The following is a 24,082-nucleotide window of genomic DNA, read 5'->3' on the forward strand; positions in this document are numbered from 1 at the left end:
GATGCCTGGAGGCGGTGTGTTCGGACTAACGGAGTCTAGCGGTCATGTACCTATGACCAAGACACATCTGAGCCATCATGGAGCCATCTCTTGCCATCTGATTGTCAACTTTTTATTACAGGTGTTGAGGATGCGAACGATCGCTTTGTTTCAACGGCCCTGTCAGATTGTAGTTAATAATGGATACAAGCAACAACTTAAAGCTGCATCTACGGACTCCTTTGTTGTAATAATAACAATAACAATTATAACAATAACAACAACAACAACGACAATAATAATAATAATAATAATAATAATAATAATAATAATAATAATAATAACCAATCATTATGGGAGGACGTGGTTTGATATACGTTGGGGCTTTTCATGATAGAATTGTTTTGTGCACTTTTGCACACATTTATTTGTCTGATGATCCTCTTGTGAAGCATGTCAAGACTCATGATGAAAACAAGGCATTCCACAGTTTTCTAAAACGAACCAAGGATGTAGGACATAATCTCAATGTCGGTGTTGATTTTGTTGTTGGTTCTGTACTGCTGGACGGTACAGAAATGAGTGTCAACCAAGCGAAGTGCCATATCAAGTCGGCCCTGACTAGGTTTTTAAAGGAGAGGCTATCTGAACGACCACTGCATCGAGTTTATGTGCAGTGTGTTGAGAAGATCAGCAATCCTGTAGAGTCCTTTGCTTGGATGAAGTCGTCCGGCCTGAAAAGTGAAACAGAAGATTTTCTGTTTGCTGCTCAGGACCAGTCACTTCCCACTCGAAACCGTAGATTATAGATTATGTAATGAATTTAATGAGACTGTCCAACACATTGTCAGTGGATGCCCAGCTTTGGCACAAACACAGTATCTTAGACGACATGATGGTGTAGCTCGATCATTTTATTACCGTCTTCGCCATGCTTGTGGTTTTGACACAGAGGTCCACCCATGGTACGATATGTAGAGGGCGTAATGGGAAATTCTTTGGAATAGGCCCATTTACAGCCTCAGACGTATCCAGGCCAACAAACCTGATCTTGTCCTTTTTGATAAATCCAATGAAATCATTTATATCATAGAATTTTCTGTCCCTTTTGACTCAAATGGGACTGACAAGATTCAGGAAAAACATGGCATATATGTGGAACACGCATTCGAAATGTAACGCTTGCATCCCAAGTACCAAGTTGTCCGACTCCCCATTGTTCTCGGTGCCTTAGGTTTGGTACCTCCCAATCTGGGAGAGTACCCAAGTTTGCTGCCAGGAATACAGCCTTTCTGACAATCATGGTAATGCAGAAGGCTGCAGTGTTGGGGAGTCTTCACAGTCTCTAGGTGGGTTTGACAAGGCAGCGCTTCCTTGGAGAAGTCCCATTCGCTGTCTGGGCTGCGTGTAGAGGGGGCAAGGGCCCTGAGCTGATGATAAGCCTAACCAGCCTGACTGTGCCAGGACCACCTTAACCTGTTTGTTGCATTTATTTTTTTTTAATAATGATAAAGAAGGAGAAGAAGAATTCAACGCCGCTTTGAACAGTGTGTCAGGTATATCCGGACTTGTCAGCTTGATGTGGGAGGAAAGCATTAAGCTTCTAGCTAAGACGATAAAACGTTATCTTGACGCAATCCAGCAACTCACAGAACTTTCTGAATGTCTTCTGAACAACTTGTAGATTTAAACCAAGGATGTACACATATAACACTGGTGGATCCGCCCACTCCCTTTAGTCAGAGGGTCAGTGAGTTAGGTTTAGCGCCTCCCTGAACAGTATTCCAGTTATATCACGGCGTGTCAGCTTAATGTGGGAGGAAAGCCCGAAGTGATGCAGGTCTCAGACGTTTACCACTGTGGTGAAACCCACGAGCATGGGTATGGTGCTGACAAACCAAGAATCATAAACATGGTTTCTCTTGGATTCGAACTCACGACCAACGGACTCGACCCTGACATACGGATGAAAATGTACTTCGTTAACAGGATATGAAAAGGAACACAACAAAACCAAGACAATGTCTTGTTACCAGAGCAAATCTGCACTCGCACATTGAGTGTATGTATATTTTACACTCTCGTTACCTGATGAAAAAAATCGCTAAATGGACCCTATACATATCAGCTGCCAAGAGAATCTCACCAAGATGGTGACACGCCACATTAAGCCCTACAGAGTGAGAACATCGCTGTGCCTGGTGGTTCAAGAATAACATGCATGTCATTTTAACCTGATAATATCTCACTTCAAATATGCCTTGATCAAGTTTAAAATTAAAACATCAACACGATGCATACATTTGTACACACTGGCCAATGTCTAGTATCGTTAACCCTTGAAGGCAAGTTCGCTCGAAATCGGCGTTTTATATGAATATAAATGACAATTGTCAAAATTTGAATCAATACAACTGCTAATTATTAAATGTTTCAAAACATTTATCACCAGACAGTGAGTACGCTGAATTGTTGCCAAACACAAACTACAAATATTGCTCCAATTTTCTCCATTATTATTAATTAATAAACTATTTGGAATCATATAATACACAGAGTACACCTTACCTACCATTATGTTATTCGTGTTATAAAGGTCTACACCACCGAACCGATTTCATCCCTTTGTGAAATCACACGTGTAAACTCACGAGAGCACGCTCGTGACAAGAACCGTTAGCGATTATATCGCTCTACCGACGAACAATTTAACCTATTAGAGTGACCTCCCTTGTCATGTCCTCACGCGAGTACATGACAATTTGGACCGAATTGCTGTATTGGAAAGCCAAACATCAAGTCATTACTAGCAAAGTGGGCCCGAGGTCATATACCCAGATGCACATGCCTTAAGCCGGGGACGTATTTCTTAGCCGCACTGGGCGGCCATCACCCATTAATGGCTAGTTTCTTCAGCTGAGATTTACATGGTGTTGCGTACTCGACGAGTTTAAATCAACAGTTTTGTCGCAAAGTATGTTTCGACTGTTAATGTCAAATTTGACGTTGTAAATTTAATTGCTAGTTTAAATTTATTTAACCTTGACATTAGAATTCTGGGATGCGAGATGAGCAAAGTGTCAGTATTGCACTTGTGTTCACAGGAAGTGCTACGTGAGTTCGGGCAAGGGCTAAACATTTATTTTTTGAATGTTGAGCTCGACTGTTTGGAAAACACATTTTTTTATTGATCCTTTTTAAGTACGGTAGGCCAGTAGGTCGGGGTGTTTAACTACCGCTAGACAAGAATAGACTGGTGCACGTCTTCAGGGACATCATTTAAATAATTATATTGCTGCAAACATCAAAATAGGAATGAAATAGTGTGTGAATGTGTGTGTTAACGTTGTACCTGTATTTGTTTCACTTTGATCTATATAACATATGTATTAGTTTATTGTGGGATTTGTTACTCGTTTCAAGATAGATTTATTCACCAGCAATCAAACATACATTATCTGTACCTCTTTAACAATTTTTGAGTCTACATGATTGCGATCAACGTTTTTTGCATTGAATCCATGTTTTGTGTCAAGGAAGACAGTTTATGTATGTCAGCTTTTTGAATATGAGGAACACAACGTTTCGGAGTATATCCTTACTCCTTCATCAGGTGAAGGGGCGGTCGGGTGGCCTAGTGGTTAAAGCGTTTGCTCGTCACGCCGAAGACCCGGGTTCGATTCCCGACTGGGTACAATGTGTGAAGAACATTTCTGGTTTCCCTCGCCGTGATATTTCTGGAATATTGCTAAAAGCGGCGTTAAACCATATCACTCACTTATATATACACCATATTGTGGGACATGAATGTCATATTTCATATCCGAAACGTGGTTTCTATTAAAGGCAACGTGAGGCATTGCCAGGTGTCAGTGATGGTTTTCTCAATATTAACACACACACACACACACACACACACAGATACACACACACACACATGCACAGAGATACACACACACCACACACAGACACAGAGATACACACACACACACCACGTACAGACACAGAGACACACACACACACCCACCACACAGACACAGAGATACACACACCACACACACACACAGATACACACACACACACAGATACACACACACACAGACAGAGATACACACAGACACACACACACAGACACACACACACACCATCTCTTTTCTCTTCCACATACGTTGTAGTCACGTGGTCCATACGTTGTAGTCACGTGGTCTGAATACAAATTAAAACATTCACGTGCGCTTGTAGGCTTTTCAATGATACCCATCCGCTTCCCGTCGAATGCGTGGAAACACGAGATTTGGTTGCACGCGTTTGCCTGTGACGAATCGGAAAGGCAATAAAAACCTTTCCGTTTTCATCAACCCATCCATATTTTTTTACCGTGCAAGTTTTGGATGATACGTGAGGTTCGTCACAACAAGAAAATAAAACAAACCGCATCAAGCCTTACTGGGTTAACTAAATTAACACAGTAGCAAGTTCATCTCCCAAAATAATCATATTAGTGTTTGTATGATTAATAAATACAGCTGATTCGGCCAAGCCACATCGAGACTTGATGAAACTGGTCATACGAAACTCGCACACACAATGTTGACGTGCCCTGAGTTCGTTACAATTACGTCATTCTGACAACAAACCTTGGTCCTAATGTGCTCGCTTACAGGTGTTCAACAAGACAAGCGACATGTCAGGTTAAAGGTTTACCCCCAATCCGTGTTCGCCTGTTGTTGAGTTGATTTAAACCATAAACATCCCTATTCCTAGTTTAGACAAAGACAATTTGCTACCGATGTTTGTGGAATAAACACAAACTTGAACTTGGCTAGACGTCGAATGAGGAAGAACTGGCCATTTTTTGTTCTAGCAGAAGTGGGAGAGGATGCAGATGAAGGGAATGAAACGAGTACATTCTATTGTTTGAGTTTCTGTTTCCACGGCGCTGCTGGGTTTGGTCAAATACAAATACCGCTCGGGATTTGAACCAAGATGTGGGTTCAGACTACGGAAAAACCAATGTTTATGTCAGCTTTTTAACTTTTTACGCGCAACCTTGAAGTTGGTGAATATAGCTTCATCGATTAAATGATCAAATACAAACAGACGCGATTTCAAGTTCAAGACCACTCGCGACAGTATTTGTTATGCCGGGTTGAAATGGTGTGTGTATACCATATCTTCCTGAGTTGTCTGCCCTTGAATTTCCCATCACAAACATTGTCTGGGCTTTGTATTTGGAATGAGTAACGTCTGTTGGCTGGTACAAACGTATGCAATATGTTTAAGTGCATGAGCATGATCTTGCGCCAAACTAATTTGGGTGTGATCATGTTGATTGGGTGTTGAAATAGTGTCAGCTGTAGTTTATTCAAATATCAATAATGACATTACTGGGTGGTGTTAAATAGAGCGTTCGGTTATTACAACGTGACCAAAATCAACCTCGGAGAAACGACAGGTGGACACCGGAAAACACAATACACCCTCGGAGAAACAACAGGTGGACACCAGAAAACACACAATACAACCTTTGAGAAACAACAGGTGGACACCGGAAACCACACAATACACCCTCGGAGAAACAACAGGTGGACACCGGAAACCACACAATACACCCTCGGAGAAACGACAGGTGGACACCAGAAACCACACAATACACCCTCGGAGAAACGACAGGTGGATACCAGAAACCACACAATACACCCTCGGAAAAACAACAGGTGGACACCAGAAACCACTCAATACAACCTCGGAGAAACAACAGGTGGACACCGGAAACCACACAATACAACCTTGGAGAAACAACAGGTGGACACCAGAAACCACTCAATACAACCTCGGAGAAACAACAGGTGGACACCAGAAACCACACAATACAACCTCGGAGAAACAACAGGTGGACACCAGAAACCACACAATACACCCTCGGAGAAACGACAGGTGGACACCAGAAACCACACAATACACCCTCGGAGAAACGACAGGTGGACACCGGAAACCACACAATACACCCTCGGAGAAACGACAGGTGGACACCGGAAACCACTCAATACAACCTCGGAGAAACGACAGGTGGACACCGGAAACCACACAATACACCCTCGGAGAAACGACAGGTGGACACCGGAAACCACACAATACACCCTCGGAGAAACGACAGGTGGACACCGGAAACCACACAATATACCCTCGGAGAAACGACAGGTGGACACCGGAAACCACACAATACACCCTCGGAGAAACAACAGGTGGACACCGGAAACCACACAATACACCCTCGGAGAAACAACAGGTGGACACCGGAAACCACACAATACACCCTCGGAGAAACAACAGGTGGACACCAGAAACCACTCAATACAACCTCGGAGAAACAACAGGTGGACACCAGAAACCACACAATACAACCTCGGAGAAACGACAGGTGGACACCAGAAACCACACAATACACCCTCGGAGAAACGACAGGTGGACACCGGAAACCACACAATACACCCTCGGAGAAACAACAGGTGGACACCAGAAACCACAAAATACACCCTCGGAGAAACGACAGGTGGACACCGGAAACCACACAATACACCCTCGGAGAAACGACAGGTGGACACCAGAAACCACACAATACACCCTCGGAGAAACAACAGGTGGACACCGGAAACCACACAATACACCGTCGGAGACCAAAACTGATGGACACAGAGGACCTTCCGGTAAAAACGTGTTAGGGACATAATCGAACATGGGTGAGTGAGTGGATTTTGTTTTACGCCGTAGCCAATGCTATTCAGGTTACGACACGGCTGCCTGTATATAGCTGTCTGTTATCGTGTCTGTAATAATGGCGTGGGCGGTGGTTGATAGCACGAACATCGTTCAACGCCGTCGGGATTGACATACAACCAGTCGCACAGCCTTACCATCTAATCCCTAGTAGAGTCTTACGACAGGCAGGAAGTACTGGGGACCTATTCTGACCAGGAACAGTGCATGATTCACGATGGGATGCTGAATGAACGTCCGGGCAATATGATGTGATACACGGTGAAAGTTGGCGGAACTTCTAGAGGTGAAGGTATGAAGCTCTACCTAACATCCGGGTAGCCTTCTGATGTTGAACGAACTTCCGGAAGTGATCAAGTATGAATACACACAAGCTGACATCGGATGAACTTCCGGCGATCGTCGGTTGAAATACGCCTTGGTTTTTCATTAATTCCAAGAGATCATTGAACAAAACACTACACTGGATGGCCTCCCGGATATCAGAGTAATCAGTGACTTGTGTCCTCCTGAGACACTGTCTGTGTGTAATTAGTGACGTATGTCCACCTGAGACACTGTTTGTAATTAGTGACTTGTGTACACCTGAGACACTGTTTGTAATTAGTGGCTTGTGTCCATCTGAGACACTGTCTGTGTGTAATTAGTGACGTATGTCCACCTCAGACACTGTCTGTGTGTTATCAGTGGCTTGTGTCCACCTGAGAAACTGTCTGTGTGTAATTAGTGACTTGTGTCCACCTCAGACACTGTTTGTAATTAGTGGCTTGTGTCCATCTGAGACACTGTCTGTGTGTAATTTGTGACTTGTGTCCACCTGAGAAACTGTCTGTGTGTAATTAGTGACTTGTGTCCATCTGAGACACTGTTTGTAATTAGTGGCTTGTGTCCACCTGAGACACTGTCTGTGTGTAATTAGTGACTTGTGTCCACCTGAGACACTGTTTGTAATAAGTGACTTGTGTCCATGTGAGACACTGTTTGTAATCAGTGGCTTGTGTCCATCTGAGACACTGTCTGTGTGTAATTAGTGGCTTGTGTCCACCTCAGACACTGTCTGTGTGTAATTAGTGACTTGTGTCCACCTGAGACACTGTGTGTGTGTATTTAGTGACGTATGTCCATCTGAGGCACTGTCTGTGTGTAATTAGTGACGTATGGCCACCTGAGACAATGTGTGTTATTAGTGGCTTGTGTCCACCTGAGACACTGTCTGTGTGGAATTAGTGACTTGTGTCCACCTGAGACACTGTTTGTAATTAGTGGCTTGTGTCCATCTGAGACACTGTCTGTGTCTAATTAGTGGCTTGTGTCCACCTCAGACACTGTCTGTGTGTAATTAGTGAATTGTGTCCATCTGAGACACTGTGTGTAATTAGTGGCTTGTGTCCACCTGAGACACTGTCTGTGTGTAATTAGTGACTTGTGTCCATCTGAGACACTGTCTGTGTGTAATTAGTGACTTGTTTCCACCTCAGACACTGTCTGTGTGTAATTAGTGACGTATGTCCACCTGAGACACTGTGTGTTATTAGTGGCTTGTGTCCACCTGAGACACTGTTTGTGTGTAATTAGTGGCTTGTGTCCATCTGAGACACTGTGTGTAATTAGTGACTTGTGTCCATCTGGGACACTGTCTGTGTGTAATTAGTGGCTTGTGTCCATCTGAGACACTGTGTGTAATTAGTGACTTGTGTCCATCTGAGACACTGTCTGTGTGTAATTAGTGACTAATGTCCATCTGGGACACTGTGTCTAACCAGTGGCTTGTGTCCATCTGAGACACTGTCTGTGTGTAATTAGTGGCTTGTGTCCATCTGAGACACTGTGTGTAATTAGTGGCTTGTGTCCATCTGAGACACTGTCTGTGTGTAATTAGTGGCTTGTGTCCATCTGAGACACTGTGTGTAATTAGTGACTTGTGTCCATCTGAGACACTGTGTGTAATTAGTGGCTTGTGTCCATCTGAGACACTCTCTGTGTGTAATTAGTGGCTTGTGTCCACCTCAGACACTGTCTGTGTGTAATTAGTGACGTATGTCCACCTGAGACACTGTGTGTTATTAGTGGCTTGTGTCCACCTGAGACACTGTCTGTGTGGAATTAGTGACTTGTGTCCACCTCAGACACTGTGTGTAATTAGTGTCTTGTGTCCATCTGAGACACTGTCTGTGTGTAATTAGTGGCTTGTGTCCACCTCAGACACTGTCTGTGTGTAATTAGTGACGTATGTCCACCTGAGACACTGTGTGTTATTAGTGGCTTGTGTCCACCTGAGACACTGTCTGTGTGTAATTAGTGACTTGTGTCCACCTCAGACACTGTTTGTAATTAGTGGCTTGTGTCCATCTGAGACACTGTCTGTGTGTAATTAGTGGCTTGTGTCCACCTGAGACACTGTCTGTGTGTAATTAATAACTTGTGTATACCTGAGAAACTGTCTGTCTGTTACTAGTCACGTATGTCCACCTGAGACACTGTCTGTGTGTAATTAGTGACTTGTGTACACCTGAGACACTGTCTGAGTTATTAGTGACGTATGTCCACCTGAGACACTGTCTGTCTGTTATTAGTGACTTGTGTACACCTGAGACACTTCTGTGTTATTAGTGACGTATGTCCACCTGAGACACTGTCTGTCTGTTACTAGTGACGTATGTCCACCTGAGACACTGTCTGTAATTAGTGACGTGTGTACACCTGATATACTGTCTGTGTTATGAGTGACGTATGTCCACCTGAGACACTGTCTGTGTGTAATCAGTGGCTTGTGTCCATCTGAGACACTGTCTGTGTGTAATTAGTGGCTTGTGTCCATCTGAGACACTGTGTGTAATTAGTGGCTTGTGTCCATCTGAGACACTGTCTGTGTGTAATTAGTGACTTGTGTCCATCTGAGACACTGTGTGTAATTAGTGACTTGTGTCCATCTGAGACACTGTCTGTGTGTAATTAGTGGCTTGTGTCCACCTCAGACACTGTCTGTGTGTAATTAGTGACGTATGTCCACCTGAGACACTGTGTGTTATTAGTGGCTTGTGTCCACCTGAGACACTGTCTGTGTGTAATTAGTGACTTGTGTCCACCTCAGACACTGTTTGTAATTAGTGGCTTGTGTCCATCTGAGACACTGTCTGTGTGTAATTAGTGTCTTGTGTCCACCTGAGACACTGTCTGTGTGTAATTAATAACTTGTGTATACCTGAGAAACTGTCTGTCTGTTACTAGTCACGTATGTCCACCTGAGACACTGTCTGTGTGTAATGAGGGACTTGTGTACACCTGAGACACTGTCTGAGTTATGAGTGACGTATGTCCACCTGAGACACTGTCTGTCTGTTATTAGTGACTTGTGTACACCTGAGACACTTCTGTGTTATTAGTGACGTATGTCCACCTGAGACACTGTCTGTCTGTTACTAGTGACGTATGTCCACCTGAGACACTGTCTGTAATTAGTGACGTGTGTACACCTGATATACTGTCTGTGTTATGAGTGACGTATGTCCACCTGAGACACTGTCTGTCTGTAATTAGTGACTTGTGTACACCTGAGACACTGTCTGTGTATAATTAGAGCATTCATCAACTACCGAATTGATTCCACCCTAGAATACGAGTAAACTAGCAAGTCGTGAATCAAACTTGCTGGGGCTGACAATTGATCCCTCGTCTCGGTTTGAATATTTACCACAATATCAAGTTTAATGATACTTGAAGGTGTCAGCAGGATCTGTGAAACCAAATCGAGTATTAAGGTCTCACTTGTTTAGCCAAGTGTTCTTTATGTTAAACGCATGTTAAGAAAGGTTATATATTTCAGCGAACCTTTGTCTATTCAGAACGTATACAGGCTCGCTCAGGAATTTGCAAGACAGAGGCAAGTCCAAATACCTGCCGTGTTCGTGTTTCTACCGTACAGACAAGAACAGTAGTTTAATGTTTCATCATTGACATGTACATGACATGTATTCATAGACTCGGAATCAGTAGCACACGTGAAACTGACATCTTTTGAAATGTACAAGTGTCCGTGTATGTATATATCCAGTCAAACGGTGCAGTGATCTGTTCAAATAGACAAAATCCATCGGTTATGTGTTGGGACTTGACAGAACAAATATTGAACCAAATGCGATTGAAATAATTTGAAGCTATTTACCTCCATCAATAGAAAAAAACTGACATTATTTAGAATAGGTTTGTTGACACAACGCTATTGACATGCGTGGTATAAGGTGTACAGCTGTTTGACTGATAGCGCTATTGACGCACGTATCGCAGATGTTGCGGAGGACATTCCTGGCGCGTTTCACCTGCGCTGGTCAAAGCCAGTGACCATGTATCGGACAATAGGCCGTCGTGTCACAGTTGTTGGATGTTGGAGTGTGGTTCAGCATCCGCACACTCAGAGGGCTGACGTGTATGTCGTTTGATTGAACAGGGCTATGAATAAAATCACTCTCTGGAAAATAGTGTTGTGTAGGTGAAGAAATACAATGGTGTTGATCTATTAAGCTTCGACCTTATGTTGTCGTATGAAGTATTGAATCAATCGGCTGACAGTTTTGGTTAGAAACGAAAGTGATGAAATAGAGTCAAGTCGATAACTGGAGCTCTGAAATAGGTTACGGAGAAAACCATGTTTAAACAGGTAGTGGTTAGATTTATTTATAGATCTTGAAATAAAGCGTATCGATACGATAAAGCGTGTCGGGTTTTAGTTAGGTAGCGCGAGTAATGGTTACAAAGTTTAAATGAGGAAATATATGCTGATTTTAAAACCTGCTTAAACTTTATCAATACGTACATGAGTCTGAACTTCTCGGGGTGATCTGTTATCAGAGGTGTGTGTGTGTGTGTGTGTGTGTGTGTGTGTGTGTGTGTGTGTGTGTGTGTGTGTGTACTAGTCCGGAGTAATTCCGATTATATAGTGCTAGCCCACTGAGATATCATGCCGCAGTTTACCATGAATACCCCACTCAGACACAGTACACTGTCTCCGAGCCGACCACTCCTTGTTTTAGCCCCTTAATGTCGATCGCCAGAGAGGGTAACAACAAGTACCATCTTATAACGTCTTTTGGTATGACGCGACCGGTGATCGAACCCCGGACCTTCCGCTCTCCGGGCGGACGCTCTACCACTAGACCACGGAAGTTGTCTTGTTATCTGTTCAGCGGACAGAGTGATGGTGACACCTCGCCATTGTGGTTCGTGTTAGTGCGTACGTGATGGTGGTTATACATCTTATCGTGTATGTGTTTTGTTTGTTTGTTGTTTTACACCAATGTCAACCACATTCTGGCCACATCACGGCGCCATGTAGATTATCGAGTCTTGATCAGTCCAACCAGTGATTGGTATTATAAGCAACTTCCCACACCGTTGGGTTAAGGTGACGCGCTATTAATCAAGGCACCACTCGATCCATCCCGTCGCCTGTTAACGACAAGGACAGTTTGCTGGGTGTATATTCTAATATGTATTCCATCACGGGTCTCCGTCATTTCATGATCAGCTGTTTAGTATACAGAATAACGGTGAAATATATCCGATAGGTAATTTGTTGCAGTTGATTCTTTTGTCTGTTTGTGATTTCCCTCGTTATGTGTTCTTCCCTCGTAATGTGTTCTTCCCTCGTTCATGTGTTCTTCCCTCGTTCATGTGTTCTTCCCTCGTTATGTGTTCTTCCCTCGTAATGTGTTCTTCCCTCGTTATGTGTTCTTCCCACGTTCATGTGTTCTTCCCTCGTAATGTGTTCTTCCCTCGTTATGTGTTCTTCCCTCGTTATGTGTTCTTCCCTCGTTATGTGTTCTTCCCTCGTTATGTGTTCTTCCCTCGTTATGTGTTCTTCCCTCGTTCTGTGTTCTTCCCTCGTTATGTGTTCTTCCCTCGTTCTGTGTTCTTCCCTCGTTCATGTGTTCTTCCCTCGTAATGTGTTCTTCCCTCGTTATGTGTTCTTCCCTCGTTATGTGTTCTTCCCACGTTCATGTGTTCTTCCCTCGTAATGTGTTCTTCCCTCGTTATGTGTTCTTCCCTCGTTATGTGTTCTTCCCTCGTTATGTGTTCTTCCCACGTTCATGTGTTCTTCCCTCGTTATGTGTTCTTCCCTCGTAATGTGTTCTTCCCTCGTTATGTGTTCTTCCCACGTTCATGTGTTCTTCCCTCGTAATGTGTTCTTCCCTCGTTATGTGTTCTTCCCTCGTTATGTGTTCTTCCCTCGTTATGTGTTCTTCCCTCGTTATGTGTTCTTCCCTCGTAATGTGTTCTGCCCTCGTTCATGTGTTCTTCCCTCGTTATGTGTTCTTCCCTCGTTATGTGTTCTTCCCTCGTTATGTGTTCTTCCCTCGTTCATGTGTTCTTCCCTCGTAATGTGTTCTTCCCTCGTTATGTGTTCTTCCCTCGTTATGTGTTCTTCCCTCGTTATGTGTTCTTCCCTCGTTATGTGTTCTTCCCTCGTAATGTGTTCTGCCCTCGTTCATGTGTTCTTCCCTCGTTATGTGTTCTTCCCTCGTTATGTGTTCTTCCCTCGTTCTGTGTTCTTCCCTCGTTCATGTGTTCTTCCCTCGTTCATGTGTTCTTCCCTCGTTCATGTGTTCTGCCCTCGTTCATGTGTTCTTCCCTCGTTCTGTGTTCTTCTCTCCTTCATGTGTTCTTCCCTCGTTATGTGTTCTTCCCTCGTTATGTGTTCTTCCCTCGTTATGTGTTCTTCCCTCGTTATGTGTTCTTCCCTCGTAATGTGTTCTTCCCTCGTTATGTGTTCTTCCCTCGTTATGTGTTCTTCCCTCGTAATGTGTTCTTCCCTCGTTATGTGTTCTTCTCAAGTTCATGTGTTCTTGCCCCGTTCATGTATATCCATATCCATGTATATCCATAGATGTATTTCCCTCGATTCATGTGTTTCCCTGACCTGTGAAGATCCGGGGTAGAATAGGTCATCAGCAACCCATGCTTGCCGTAAAAGCCGACTATGCTTGTCGCAAAAGGCGACTAACGGGATCGGGTGGTCAGGCTCGCTGACTTGGTTGATGCATGTCATCGTATCCAAATTTCATGGATTGATGCTTATGATACGGGTACGTTAATGTAGTGAACTGAGGCCTTACTCAAGTTATCTCCCTTGGATACTTTGAATCACAGGATTGTCTGGTCAGACTCGATTAGTTGCAGTCCGTCGTCATATAGCTGGAATACTGTTGAGTGAGGAGTTAAACAACAAACAAACAAACTTTCACTGATTTGAATAACTCCCCTGTGTATTTTCTTAATATGTTACTGTATTAGTTTAGATGTGTCTACCCCGACGACCTGGGTCACTGCTCACAATATCAATCACTGGTTCGTCCGCTCCAGATTTGATTAACTACAGGCCGACATAATTTTGACTGGAATAAATTCAAGTTCACCGCTTAAACATTACCAAACAGACCCTCCTGTCTATTTCTTCTCGCCAACTGAGTTTTATCATGAGCCCCATTAATGCCGGTCCTCGCAGTAGTATTGGGGAGAAAACCGCACTCACTCACTCACTCAACTAGAGAGCGTTGGACGCGTGCAACATCGACCTTGTGTGCCTCTGGTGTAGGCCTGGTTTACATTAAGCAGGTGTACCGCAAGTCTATCGACAACCTCGAAGTGAGATGCCACACTGGGATGTGTTTTGTAATGAACAGAGGCCGCAGTTAACACAATACCATCACCGTTGGAAACAACAAACAACTTCAACGCTGCTAGTGTCATAACAAGGGATAGATAGCACCCATGGAATTGCACTGCGCACATCCATTGTCCAACGATCCTTGGCGAGGAGCTTTGCGTGGATAAACCCTCTAAACCCTCCCGCCGTTAGCGCATACCTCGACGACGAAATCGCATGTTAACAAGGCCAAACATTTTAGCGATGCGTTTTATTGTTGTAATAAAAATGAAGTCGGTTCGGTTAGACAAAGTGGGTGGTCGAATGACCTTTGTCTCTGTCCCGACAAACACAATGACCAGTGTTAGTTCAAAGGGCACGGCTTATAGATTATGGAGAGGGGATATTACGGACAATTAAAGGGATTTCGAGATGCCATTTTTCCAGACTTTCACGGCGAAAGAAAGGTAGGGCAATCCGGGTAGGTGGATAACGGTAGTGTTTAAGATGGGGATGAGGCGGGGTGCAGGGTGGTGGGGGTGTAGGGTTGTGGGGGTGTAGGGGTGTAGGGGGTGGGGGTGTAGAGGGGTGGGGATGTTGGGTGGTGGGCGTGCGGGGTGATGGTGCTGTAGGGCGGTGGGGGTGTAGGGCGGTGGGGGTGTAGGGTGGTGGGGTGTAGGGATGTTGGGGTGTAGGGCGGTGGGGGTGTAGGGCGGTGGGGATGTAGGGTGGTGGGGTGTAGGGATGTTGGGGTGTAGGGCGGTGGGGGTGTAGGGCGGTGGGGATGTAGGGTGGTGGGGTGTAGGGATGTTGGGGTGTAGGGCGGTGGGGGTGTAGGGCGGTGGGGGTGTAGGGTGGTGGGGGTGTAGGGCGGTGGGGATGTAGGGTGGTGGGGTGTAGGGATGTTGGGGTGTAGGGCGGTGGGGGTGTAGGGCGGTGGGGATGTAGGGTGGTGGGGGTGTAGGGCGGTGGGGATGTAGGGTGGTGGGGTGTAGGGATGTTGGGGTGTAGGGCGGTGGGGGTGTAGGGCGGTGGGGATGTAGGGTGGTGGGGGTGTAGGGCGGTGGGGGTGTAGGGTGGTGGGGATGTAGGGTGGTTGGGGTGTAGGGCGGTGGGGGTGTAGGGTGGTGGGGGTGTAGGGCGGTGGGCGTGTAGGGTGGTGGGGGTGTAGGGTGGTGGGGGTGTAGGGCGGTGGGGGTGTAGGGCGGTGGGGGTGTAGGGTGGTGGGGTGTAGGGCGGTGGGGGTGTAGGGCGATGGGGGTCTAGGGTGGTGTGCGTGTAGGGCGGTGGGGATGTAGGGTGGTGGGGTCTAGGGTCGTGGGGTGTAGGGCGGTGGGGGTGTAGGGCGATGGGGGTGTAGGGTGGTGGGGTGTAGGGATGTTGGGGTGTAGGGCGGTGGGGATGTAGGGCGGTGGGGGTGTAGGGTGGTGGGGGTGTAGGGCGGTGGGGGTGTAGGGTGGTGGGGTGTAGGGCGGTGGGGGTGTAGGGCGATGGGGGTCTAGGGTGGTGGGCGTGTAGGGCGGTGGGGATGTAGGGTGGTGGGGTGTAGGGATGTTGGGGTGTAGGGCGGTGGGGGTGTAGGGCGATGGGGGTGTAGGGTGGTGGGGTGTAGGGATGTTGGGGTGTAGGGCGGTGGGGGTGTAGGGCGGTGGGGATGTAGGGTGGTGGGGGTGTAGGGCGGTGGGGGTGTAGGGCGGTGGGGGTGTAGGGATGTTGGGATGTAGGGTGGTGGGGATGTAGGGCGGTGGGGGTGTAGGGTGGTGGGGGTGTAGGGCGGTGGGGGTGTAGGGTGGTGGGGTGTAGGGCGGTGGGGGTGTAGGGCGATGGGGGTCTAGGGTGGTGGGCGTGTAGGGCGGTGGGGTTGTAGGGCGGTGGAGTGTGTAGGGTGATGGGGGTGTAGGGTGGTGGGCGTGTAGGGTGTGGGGATGTAGGGTGGTGGGGGTGTAGGGGGGTACAGGGTGGGGGGGTGAAGGGCGGTTGGGATGTAGGGTGGTGGGCGTATAGGGCGGTGGGGTTGTAGGGCGGTGGTGTGTGTAGGGTGATGGGGGTGTAGGGTGATGGGGTGTAGGGTGGTGGGCGTGTAGGGTGTGGGGATGTAGGGTGGTTGGGGTGCAGGGTGGTGGGGGTGTAGGGTGGTTGGGGTGTAGAGTGGTGGGGGTGTAGGGTGGTGGGAGTGCAGGGTGGTGGAGTGCAGGGCGGTGGGCGTGTAGGGTGGTGGGGGTGTAGAGTGGTGGGCGTGTAGGGTGGTGGGGGTGCAGGGTGGTGGGGGTGTAGGGTGGTGGGAGTGCAGGGTGGTGGAGTGCAGGGCGGTGGGCGTGTAGGGTGGTGGGGGTGTAGAGTGGTGGGCGTGTAGGGTGGTGGGGGTGTAGAGTGGTGGGCGTGTAGAGTGGTGGGGGTGTAGGGTGGTGGGGGTGCAGGGTGGTGGAGTGCAGGGCGGTGGGCGTGTAGAGTGGTGGGCGTGTAGGGTGGAGGGGGTGTAGAGTGGTGGGCGTGTAGGGTGGTGGGGGTGTAGAGTGGTGGGCGTGTAGGGTGGTGGGGGTGTAGAGTGGTGGAGTGCAGGGCGGTGGGCGTGTAGAGTGGTGGGCGTGTAGGGTGGTGGGGGTGTAGAGTGGTGGGCGTGTAGGGTGGTGGGGGTGTAGGGTGGTGGGCGTGTAGGGTGGTGGGGGTGCAGGGTGGTGGGGTGCAGGGCGGTGGGGTGCAGGGCGATGGGCGTGTAGGGTGGTGGGGGTGTAGGGTGGTGGGGGTGCAGGATGGTGGGTGCAGGGCGGTGGGCGTGTAGGGTGGTGGGGGTGTAGGGTGATTGGGGTGCAGGGTGGTGGGGGTGTAGGGTGATGGGGGTGCAGGGTGGTGGGGGTGTAGGGTGGTGGGGGTGTAGGGTGATGGGGGTGTAGGGTGGTGGGGGTGTAGGAGGGGGCTGAGCTAAAGATGGAATGTAAGAGCGTGAGGGATAACCCTGAGACAATGATCCTTCTGCACGTATGTACCATTCAACATTCTGTGTCAAACATGAAAGGTAGGCGGACTGTGGAATGTTTTGTTCTTTGTTCCGAAAAGTAAAAAAATGGACATATATATGTTTAATATTTCATAAAACGTTTGTGTATTTACTGTCTGAAATTCTTTTTCAACAATTCTGTCCTTTTTTTCTTCGGTTTGCAGCAAAGAAGAGTATAATAATAGGATGGCAGCCGAGTTTTCATTTTCAACAATTGAACATCAATCCTAGAACAGTAATAGTATTATTAATATTTTTGGCTTATTTAACTCGAACAATGACAAAGACTTTTTTATATGTAATAAGTGATGAAATACTGTATAAGCTATAATAATCTGGATAGATGAAGGTATAAATATATACTCACCATAGTGAATCTAAGTTTAAGCTCTTCGAAAATCCTACGACTTTACATACTCGTGGTGTTTATTATTATTTAACAAAAATATAATTATGTAAGCGGAAAATATAAAAAATAAAATAAAGTTTCCTAAAAATAAATTCCATCCGCGCAACACGCCTTTATCGCTATGCTGTGTCCTAGCCGCGGTAAACGAATGTTTGTTTTACGGCTGTACAGCAGTGGGTCGACTAGGGCTGTTTGGCTGATTGGTAGATATGAATATTAAAGGGGCGCCGAAACCTGTTTGGGCATACACAGCCTTTAATAACACATGGCTTACTGGCGCGCGGGTGCGTGTGTGTGGTGTGTGGAGGGCAGGGGGCTTGCATGTGTCGGGAGAAGATGGTGTTGGGGGCAGTGCGGTGTAGAGTGCTAGGGGTATTTCAGAGATATAATTAACGTTGGTAACGAATGTTATGTGTTTGGCTTACAAATGAAATTACTGCTTTGAGTGTTGGTTGACAACGTGAATACATTTTTACATCCTTTATTAATATTTTTAAAATGTTGTGGACTTGTAAAATGTGTCAACACAACTATCTGTGTGATATTGTAAGATCACCGAATCACTGTCTGATGACGCAATCATAAAGACATGTTGAGTTTACTTATTACGTAACGTTGTATCTTATCCTTATGTGGCATTTTCAGAAACTGCAGTTTCAGTGAGTGAGTGAGTTTGATTTTACGCCGCTTTTAGCAATATTCCAGCAATATCACGGCAGGGGAAACCAGAAATGGGCCTCACAAATTTTACCCATGTCGGGAATCGAACCTGGGTCTTCGGTGAGACGAGCGAACGCTTTAACCACTAGGCTACCCGACCGCCCCAGAGTTTCAGTTAAGACAGTTTCAACTTCTTTCTTCTTTGGATACGATGATTCTGTATATGATAGATCCTTTATCAAGTACACTTGTTTATGGTACACACATCTCTACCGAAGCCTCACAATGAAAGAGTATAGATTGTGAAATCCAATTCACTTGTCTTGGTCAACATAAAAGCTAGTTTTCCTTCCTCGCTTTTTTTTTGAAAACTAAAAAAGACACGATTTTACAGTTAGAATTACAGTACATTGCCGCGTGGTGGGGCTTAGGGTAAATGGTGTCATACAGTTCAGTACAAGATATTTTTATGCACAAGTTTTAACAGTATCATACTTTAAAATTCTATCATAACAAACCATGAGACTACAAAGGTTACAACATATTCCTATCATTGTGCTATCTGTATTGGTGTATTACTGCCAGTTAACAAAGCATAGCATAAGACTCCTTATTTAACGATATAGCTGTTTATATTTTAATGTTGTAATTTTCCGAGTGTCCCGGCTAGTTCTTTTCATCGTTAGAGTCATTTAAAACCAATACTCTAATCAAGATTGAAAAATAATGTTTCACTATATTTTAATGTCAAATTATGATACAAACATTAAACGATTCTCATATGTTTATTTCAAAGACTGTTAAACATTTGCTCTCTAAAAATATAATGATGTGGAATTATTCAGAAATGATTTAAGCTCTGTACATAGTGTAGATTATGAGAAGAATACTCAACAAGCGATAAATGTCGAAAAGTACAAGATCTCAAATTTTAGCAGTAAACATAAAAAAAACGAGTCCTTGTCACGTTGTGACCCCTGAATAACTTCGGTAAAACAACCCAGCATATCTGCAGCCTAGAATGCCCCGAGAAACCACAGGCTGAACACATAGGGACTTGTTGAAGGTAACTCGCCAAGTCGACCATAGTGTATATCCCTCTCATCGCTCTAAGTAAAGAAATACCTCAAAGGTTTCCCACAACCGTTTTATCTGAAAGCCAATCTCTATTTATACAGTTTCTGTCTCCAAACCACAATCATTCTTGGGTTCGCCCAACCTCCGCCCAAAGTTCGTATTAATACAGTCTTGTGGTATCATTGTGTGCCCATCTTTTCATGTCGGCCTCAGTGTGGTGAAGAAAAAATCCTTAAAGACGCGAGTTTTCGTAAACAAACCCCCAAGCAACGGACTCCGCCATCGTGTTCTTTTCTTTTAATTACGAAACCTGATTACGACTTTGCGGTCGGAGTACATCTCCGCCGTCTGCGATATAGTTCTCGCATTTCAGGCTTCTCCTAAGTTGGTTGCACTGTAGACAGGCCACTGCGTCTGAAGTGATCGAATTCTTCCAACATGGCATTCTGTATCTGCACCGCTTAACCTAACCCCATCCGCCGAGTGCAAATAGATCCATACTGGCCTGCGGAGTGATTTCTCGCATGAAGCACGCGCTTTTTCCAAGGATATCGCCGACGCTTACTTTATACAGGTGGTTTTAACATGACAGAGGTTTAAATTAAATCAGGAACAGAAATCTTTAAATTGTGTGGGCGCAACCAGGAAAAAATGCAATGAATCTAAACATACGCTTCTCTCTGTGGGGCGCAGATAAGACGGGCGCAGCCTTATTCAACAGGTGTCGAGAGAAGATGGTGTTTGTGGGAATGTTGTGCGCGATGCTGGGTTATTTCAAGCAAATGATTAATGTTGGTAACGAAAATAATGTGTTTGGCTTTCAAATGAAATCACTTCCTGGCAATGTTATGTGTTTCGGAGCATGTACACACTTTACACCAAGAGTTAGTTTTTTAAAGATTTATATTCATGTAAACTGTTTTTTTTCACAACTATGTGTATAATATTGTTATATCAGAATCAATCTTTAATATCATTGAAATATTACTGATTTGGAGAATATTCGAACCTAACATTTTTTTTTCAGAGTGGTTGAATTATTTACGAAACGGTTATTAAACTGTTTGAACAAGTACATTAACGTAGCCAATTTACCTCTGACTCCGATGACGTGGATCAATGCTCGTGGTATCAATCACTGGATTGTCTGGTCCAGACCCGAATACTCACAGACCGACGTCATATATAGCTGGAATATTGCGGAGTGCGGCGTTAAACAACAAACCAACCAACAACCTCTGATTCCAGCGTCGAGTTCTTGTGTATGTTTCATTAAACTCCTGAACCTGGAATCCTTCTCACTAATTAGCTCGCGCATCATATTACCCAAACATGATCATTAAAAACAAACTGAAATATTGAACAGAGCATCCATCAGTTTAAAATGCCACCAAAAATTCTTTAACATAAAATAAGCAATTATATATCTGCAATTAGCTGAGGGGACCAAAAAAATACAACGAAATAGACAGCAGCATATGCTGCGGGGATCACGTGATCTCAATCAGTGATCCCCGAACTCATCACGTGACTCACCAAACTCACCACGTGACTCACCAATAGGGAAGGGACGAGCGACGGGGGTTGTACTGTCGCCACCACAGAAGCGCCCACAACGGGAGACTTTTGAAAAGTTATATCTGCTGAGTGAGTGAGTGAGTGAGTGAGTGAGTGAGTGAGTGAGTGAGTGAGTGAGTGAGTGAGTGAGTGAGTGAGTGAGTGAGTGAGTGAGTGAGTGAGTGAGTGAGTGAGTGAGTGAGTGAGTGAGTGAGGTTTAACGCCGTTTCGCACAGTATTTCAGCTACGTCACGGCGTGTCAGGTTGATGTTGGGAAGTGTGATGCAGGTCTCAGGTAACTGAGTGAAGAAGAGAGGACTGGATGTAGACTGTTTCTCTCCGTTGCATGTAAGGAATAGGACAACTGCAACAGATACTCGGTGGGTTTGTGAAGGGATTGACGCCGTGTTGTGTTGGCCTGGCGTGGGAGGCAGCGTTGCACGTGCTACATGTAAATATGTAACAGATGGGGACAAGTAAACAGACAGGACCGCTTCATAACTTGTGTCCGAGATACCTGCCTCCACAACAACTTTTACATAATAAACCATGTTTTCATAAGTATTGGGTGTTCACATGGGAGGGGCGGGGACGAAGTGGCTTCATTTAGTGTTGGGGTGAAATGGGGGCGGGGGGGGGGGGTGAACGAGAATCAATTCAGGGTGATGAAAGTAAGGACGAGTGAAAGGGTGGGTGTTCAAAGTGAGGACGAGGGAGGGGGTGGGTGTTCAAAGTGAGGACGAGGGAGGGGGTGGTGGTGAAAGTGAGGACAGGGAGGGGGTGGGTTGTGAAAGTGAGGACGAGGGAGGGGGTGGGTGTTGAAAGTGAGGACGAGGGAGGGGGTGGGTGTTGAAAGTGAGGACGAGGGAGGGGGTGGGTTGTGAAAGTGAGGACAGGGAGGGGTGGGTGGTGAAAGTGAGGACGAGGGAGGGGGTGGGTGGTGAAAGTGAGGACGAGGGAGGGGGTGGGTTGTGAAAGTGAGGACGAGGGAGGGGGTGGGTTGTGAAAGTGAGGACAGGGAGGGGGTGGGTGGTGAAAGTGAGGACGAGGGAGGGGGTGGGTGGTGAAAGTGAGGACGAGGGAGGGGGTGGGTGTTGAAAGTGAGGACAGGGAGGGGGTGGTGGTGAAAGTGAGGACGAGGGAGGGGGTGGGTGGTGAAAGTGAGGACGAGGGAGGGGGTGGGTTGTGAAAGTGAGGACAGGGAGGGGGTGGTGGTGAAAGTGAGGACGAGGGAGGGGGTGGGTTGTGAAAGTGAGGACAGGGAGGGGGTGGGTGGTGAAAGTGAGGACGAGGGAGGGGGTGGGTGTTGAAAGTGAGGACGAGGGAGGGGGTGGGTGTTGAAAGTGAGGACGAGGGAGGGGGTGGGTGGTGAAAGTGAGGACGAGGGAGGGGGTGGGTTGTGAAAGTGAGGACAGGGAGGGGGTGGTGGTGAAAGTGAGGACGAGGGAGGGGGTGGGTGTTGAAAGTGAGGACGAGGGAGGGGTGGTGGTGAAAGGGAGGACGAGGGAGGGGTGGGTTGTGAAAGTGAGGACGAGGGAGGGGTGGTGGTGAAAGTGAGGACGAGGGAGGGGGTGGGTGTTGAAAGTGAGGACGAGGGAGGGGGTGGGTGTTGAAAGTGAGGACAGGGAGGGGGTGGGTGTTGAAAGTGAGGACAGGGAGGGGGTGGGTGGTGAAAGTGAGGACAGGGAGGGGGTGGGTGGTGAAAGTGAGGACGAGGGAGGGGGTGGGTGGTGAAAGTGAGGACAGGGAGGGGGTGGGTGGTGAAAGTGAGGACAGGGAGGGGGTGGGTGTTGAAAGTGAGGACAGGGAGGGGGTGGGTGGTGAAAGTGAGGACAGGGAGGGGGTGGGTGTTGAAAGTGAGGACAGGGAGGGGGTGGGTGTTGAAAGTGAGGACAGGGAGGGGGTGGGTGGTGAAAGTGAGGACAGGGAGGGGGTGGGTGGTGAAAGTGAGGACGAGGGAGGGGTTGGGTTGTGAAAGTGAGGACGGGGGAGGGGGTGGGTTGTGAAAGTGAGGACGAGGGAGGGGGTGGGTGTTGAAAGTGAGGACAGGGAGGGGTGGGTGGTGAAAGTGAGGACGAGGGAGGGGGTGGGTGGTGAAAGTGAGGACAGGGAGGGGTGGGTCGTGAAAGTGAGGACGAGGGAGGGGTGGGTGTTGAAAGTGAGGACAGGGATGGGGTGGTGGTGAAAGTGAGGACAGGGAGGGGGTGGTGGTGAAAGTGAGGACAGGGAGGGGGTGGGTGTTGAAAGTGAGGACGGGTGAGGGGGTGGGTTGTGAAAGTGAGGACAGGGAGGGGTGGTGGTGAAAGTGAGGACGAGGGAGGGGTGGTGGTGAAAGTGAGGACAGGGAGGGGTGGTGGTGAAAGTGAGGACGAGGGAGGGGTGGTGGTGAAAGTGAGGACAGGGAGGGGGTGGTGGTGAAAGTGAGGACGAGGGAGGGAGTGGTGGTGGTGAAAGTGAGGACGAGGGAGGGGTGGTGGTGAAAGTGAGGACGAGGGAGGGGGTGGGTGTTGAAAGTGAGGACGAGGAAGGGGGTGGGTGGTGAAAGTGAGGACGGGGAAGGGGGTGGTGGTGAAAGTGAGGACAGGGAGGGGGTGGTGGTGAAAGTGAGGACAGGGAGGGGGTGGGTGGTGAAAGTGAGGACGAGGAAGGGGGTGGGTGTTGAAAGTGAGGACAGGGAGGGGGTGGTGGTGAAAGTGAGGACGAGGAAGGGGGTGGGTGTTGAAAGTGAGGACGGGGAAGGGGGTGGTGGTGAAAGTGAGGACGAGGAAGGGGGTGGGTGTTGAAAGTGAGGACGAGGGAGGGGTGGGTGTTAAAAGTGAGGACGAGGGAGGGGTGGGTGTTAAAAGTGAGGACAACGATGGGGTGTGTGTGTGTGTGAAAGTGAGGATAACTTAGGGGTGGGTGGTGAATGTGAGGACGGGGGTGTGTGAATGTGAGGACGGGGGTGAATGTGAGGACGGGGGGTGAATGTGAGGACGGGGGGGTGAAT

The 24,082-nt window shown here is 47.2% G+C and overlaps 1 protein-coding gene across 1 annotated transcript in view; it reads right to left on the reverse strand.

Annotated features, from left to right (window-relative positions):
* Positions 1–14,785: 14,785 nt before the first annotated feature.
* The window catches only part of LOC124116295 (extensin-like), a 61,512-nt gene continuing 52,215 nt past the window's right edge, over positions 14,786–24,082 (reverse strand). Inside the window, exon 2 of the mRNA XM_048403998.1 lies at positions 14,786–17,314. Within this exon, the coding sequence (XP_048259955.1) occupies positions 14,786–17,314 (2,529 nt within the window). The remainder of the gene's footprint in view (positions 17,315–24,082) is intronic.

This window comes from Haliotis rufescens, unplaced genomic scaffold, assembly GCF_023055435.1.
Source record: "Haliotis rufescens isolate VD_foot unplaced genomic scaffold, xgHalRufe1.0.p SCAF_30, whole genome shotgun sequence".
Lineage (NCBI taxonomy): Eukaryota > Metazoa > Mollusca > Gastropoda > Lepetellida > Haliotidae > Haliotis > Haliotis rufescens.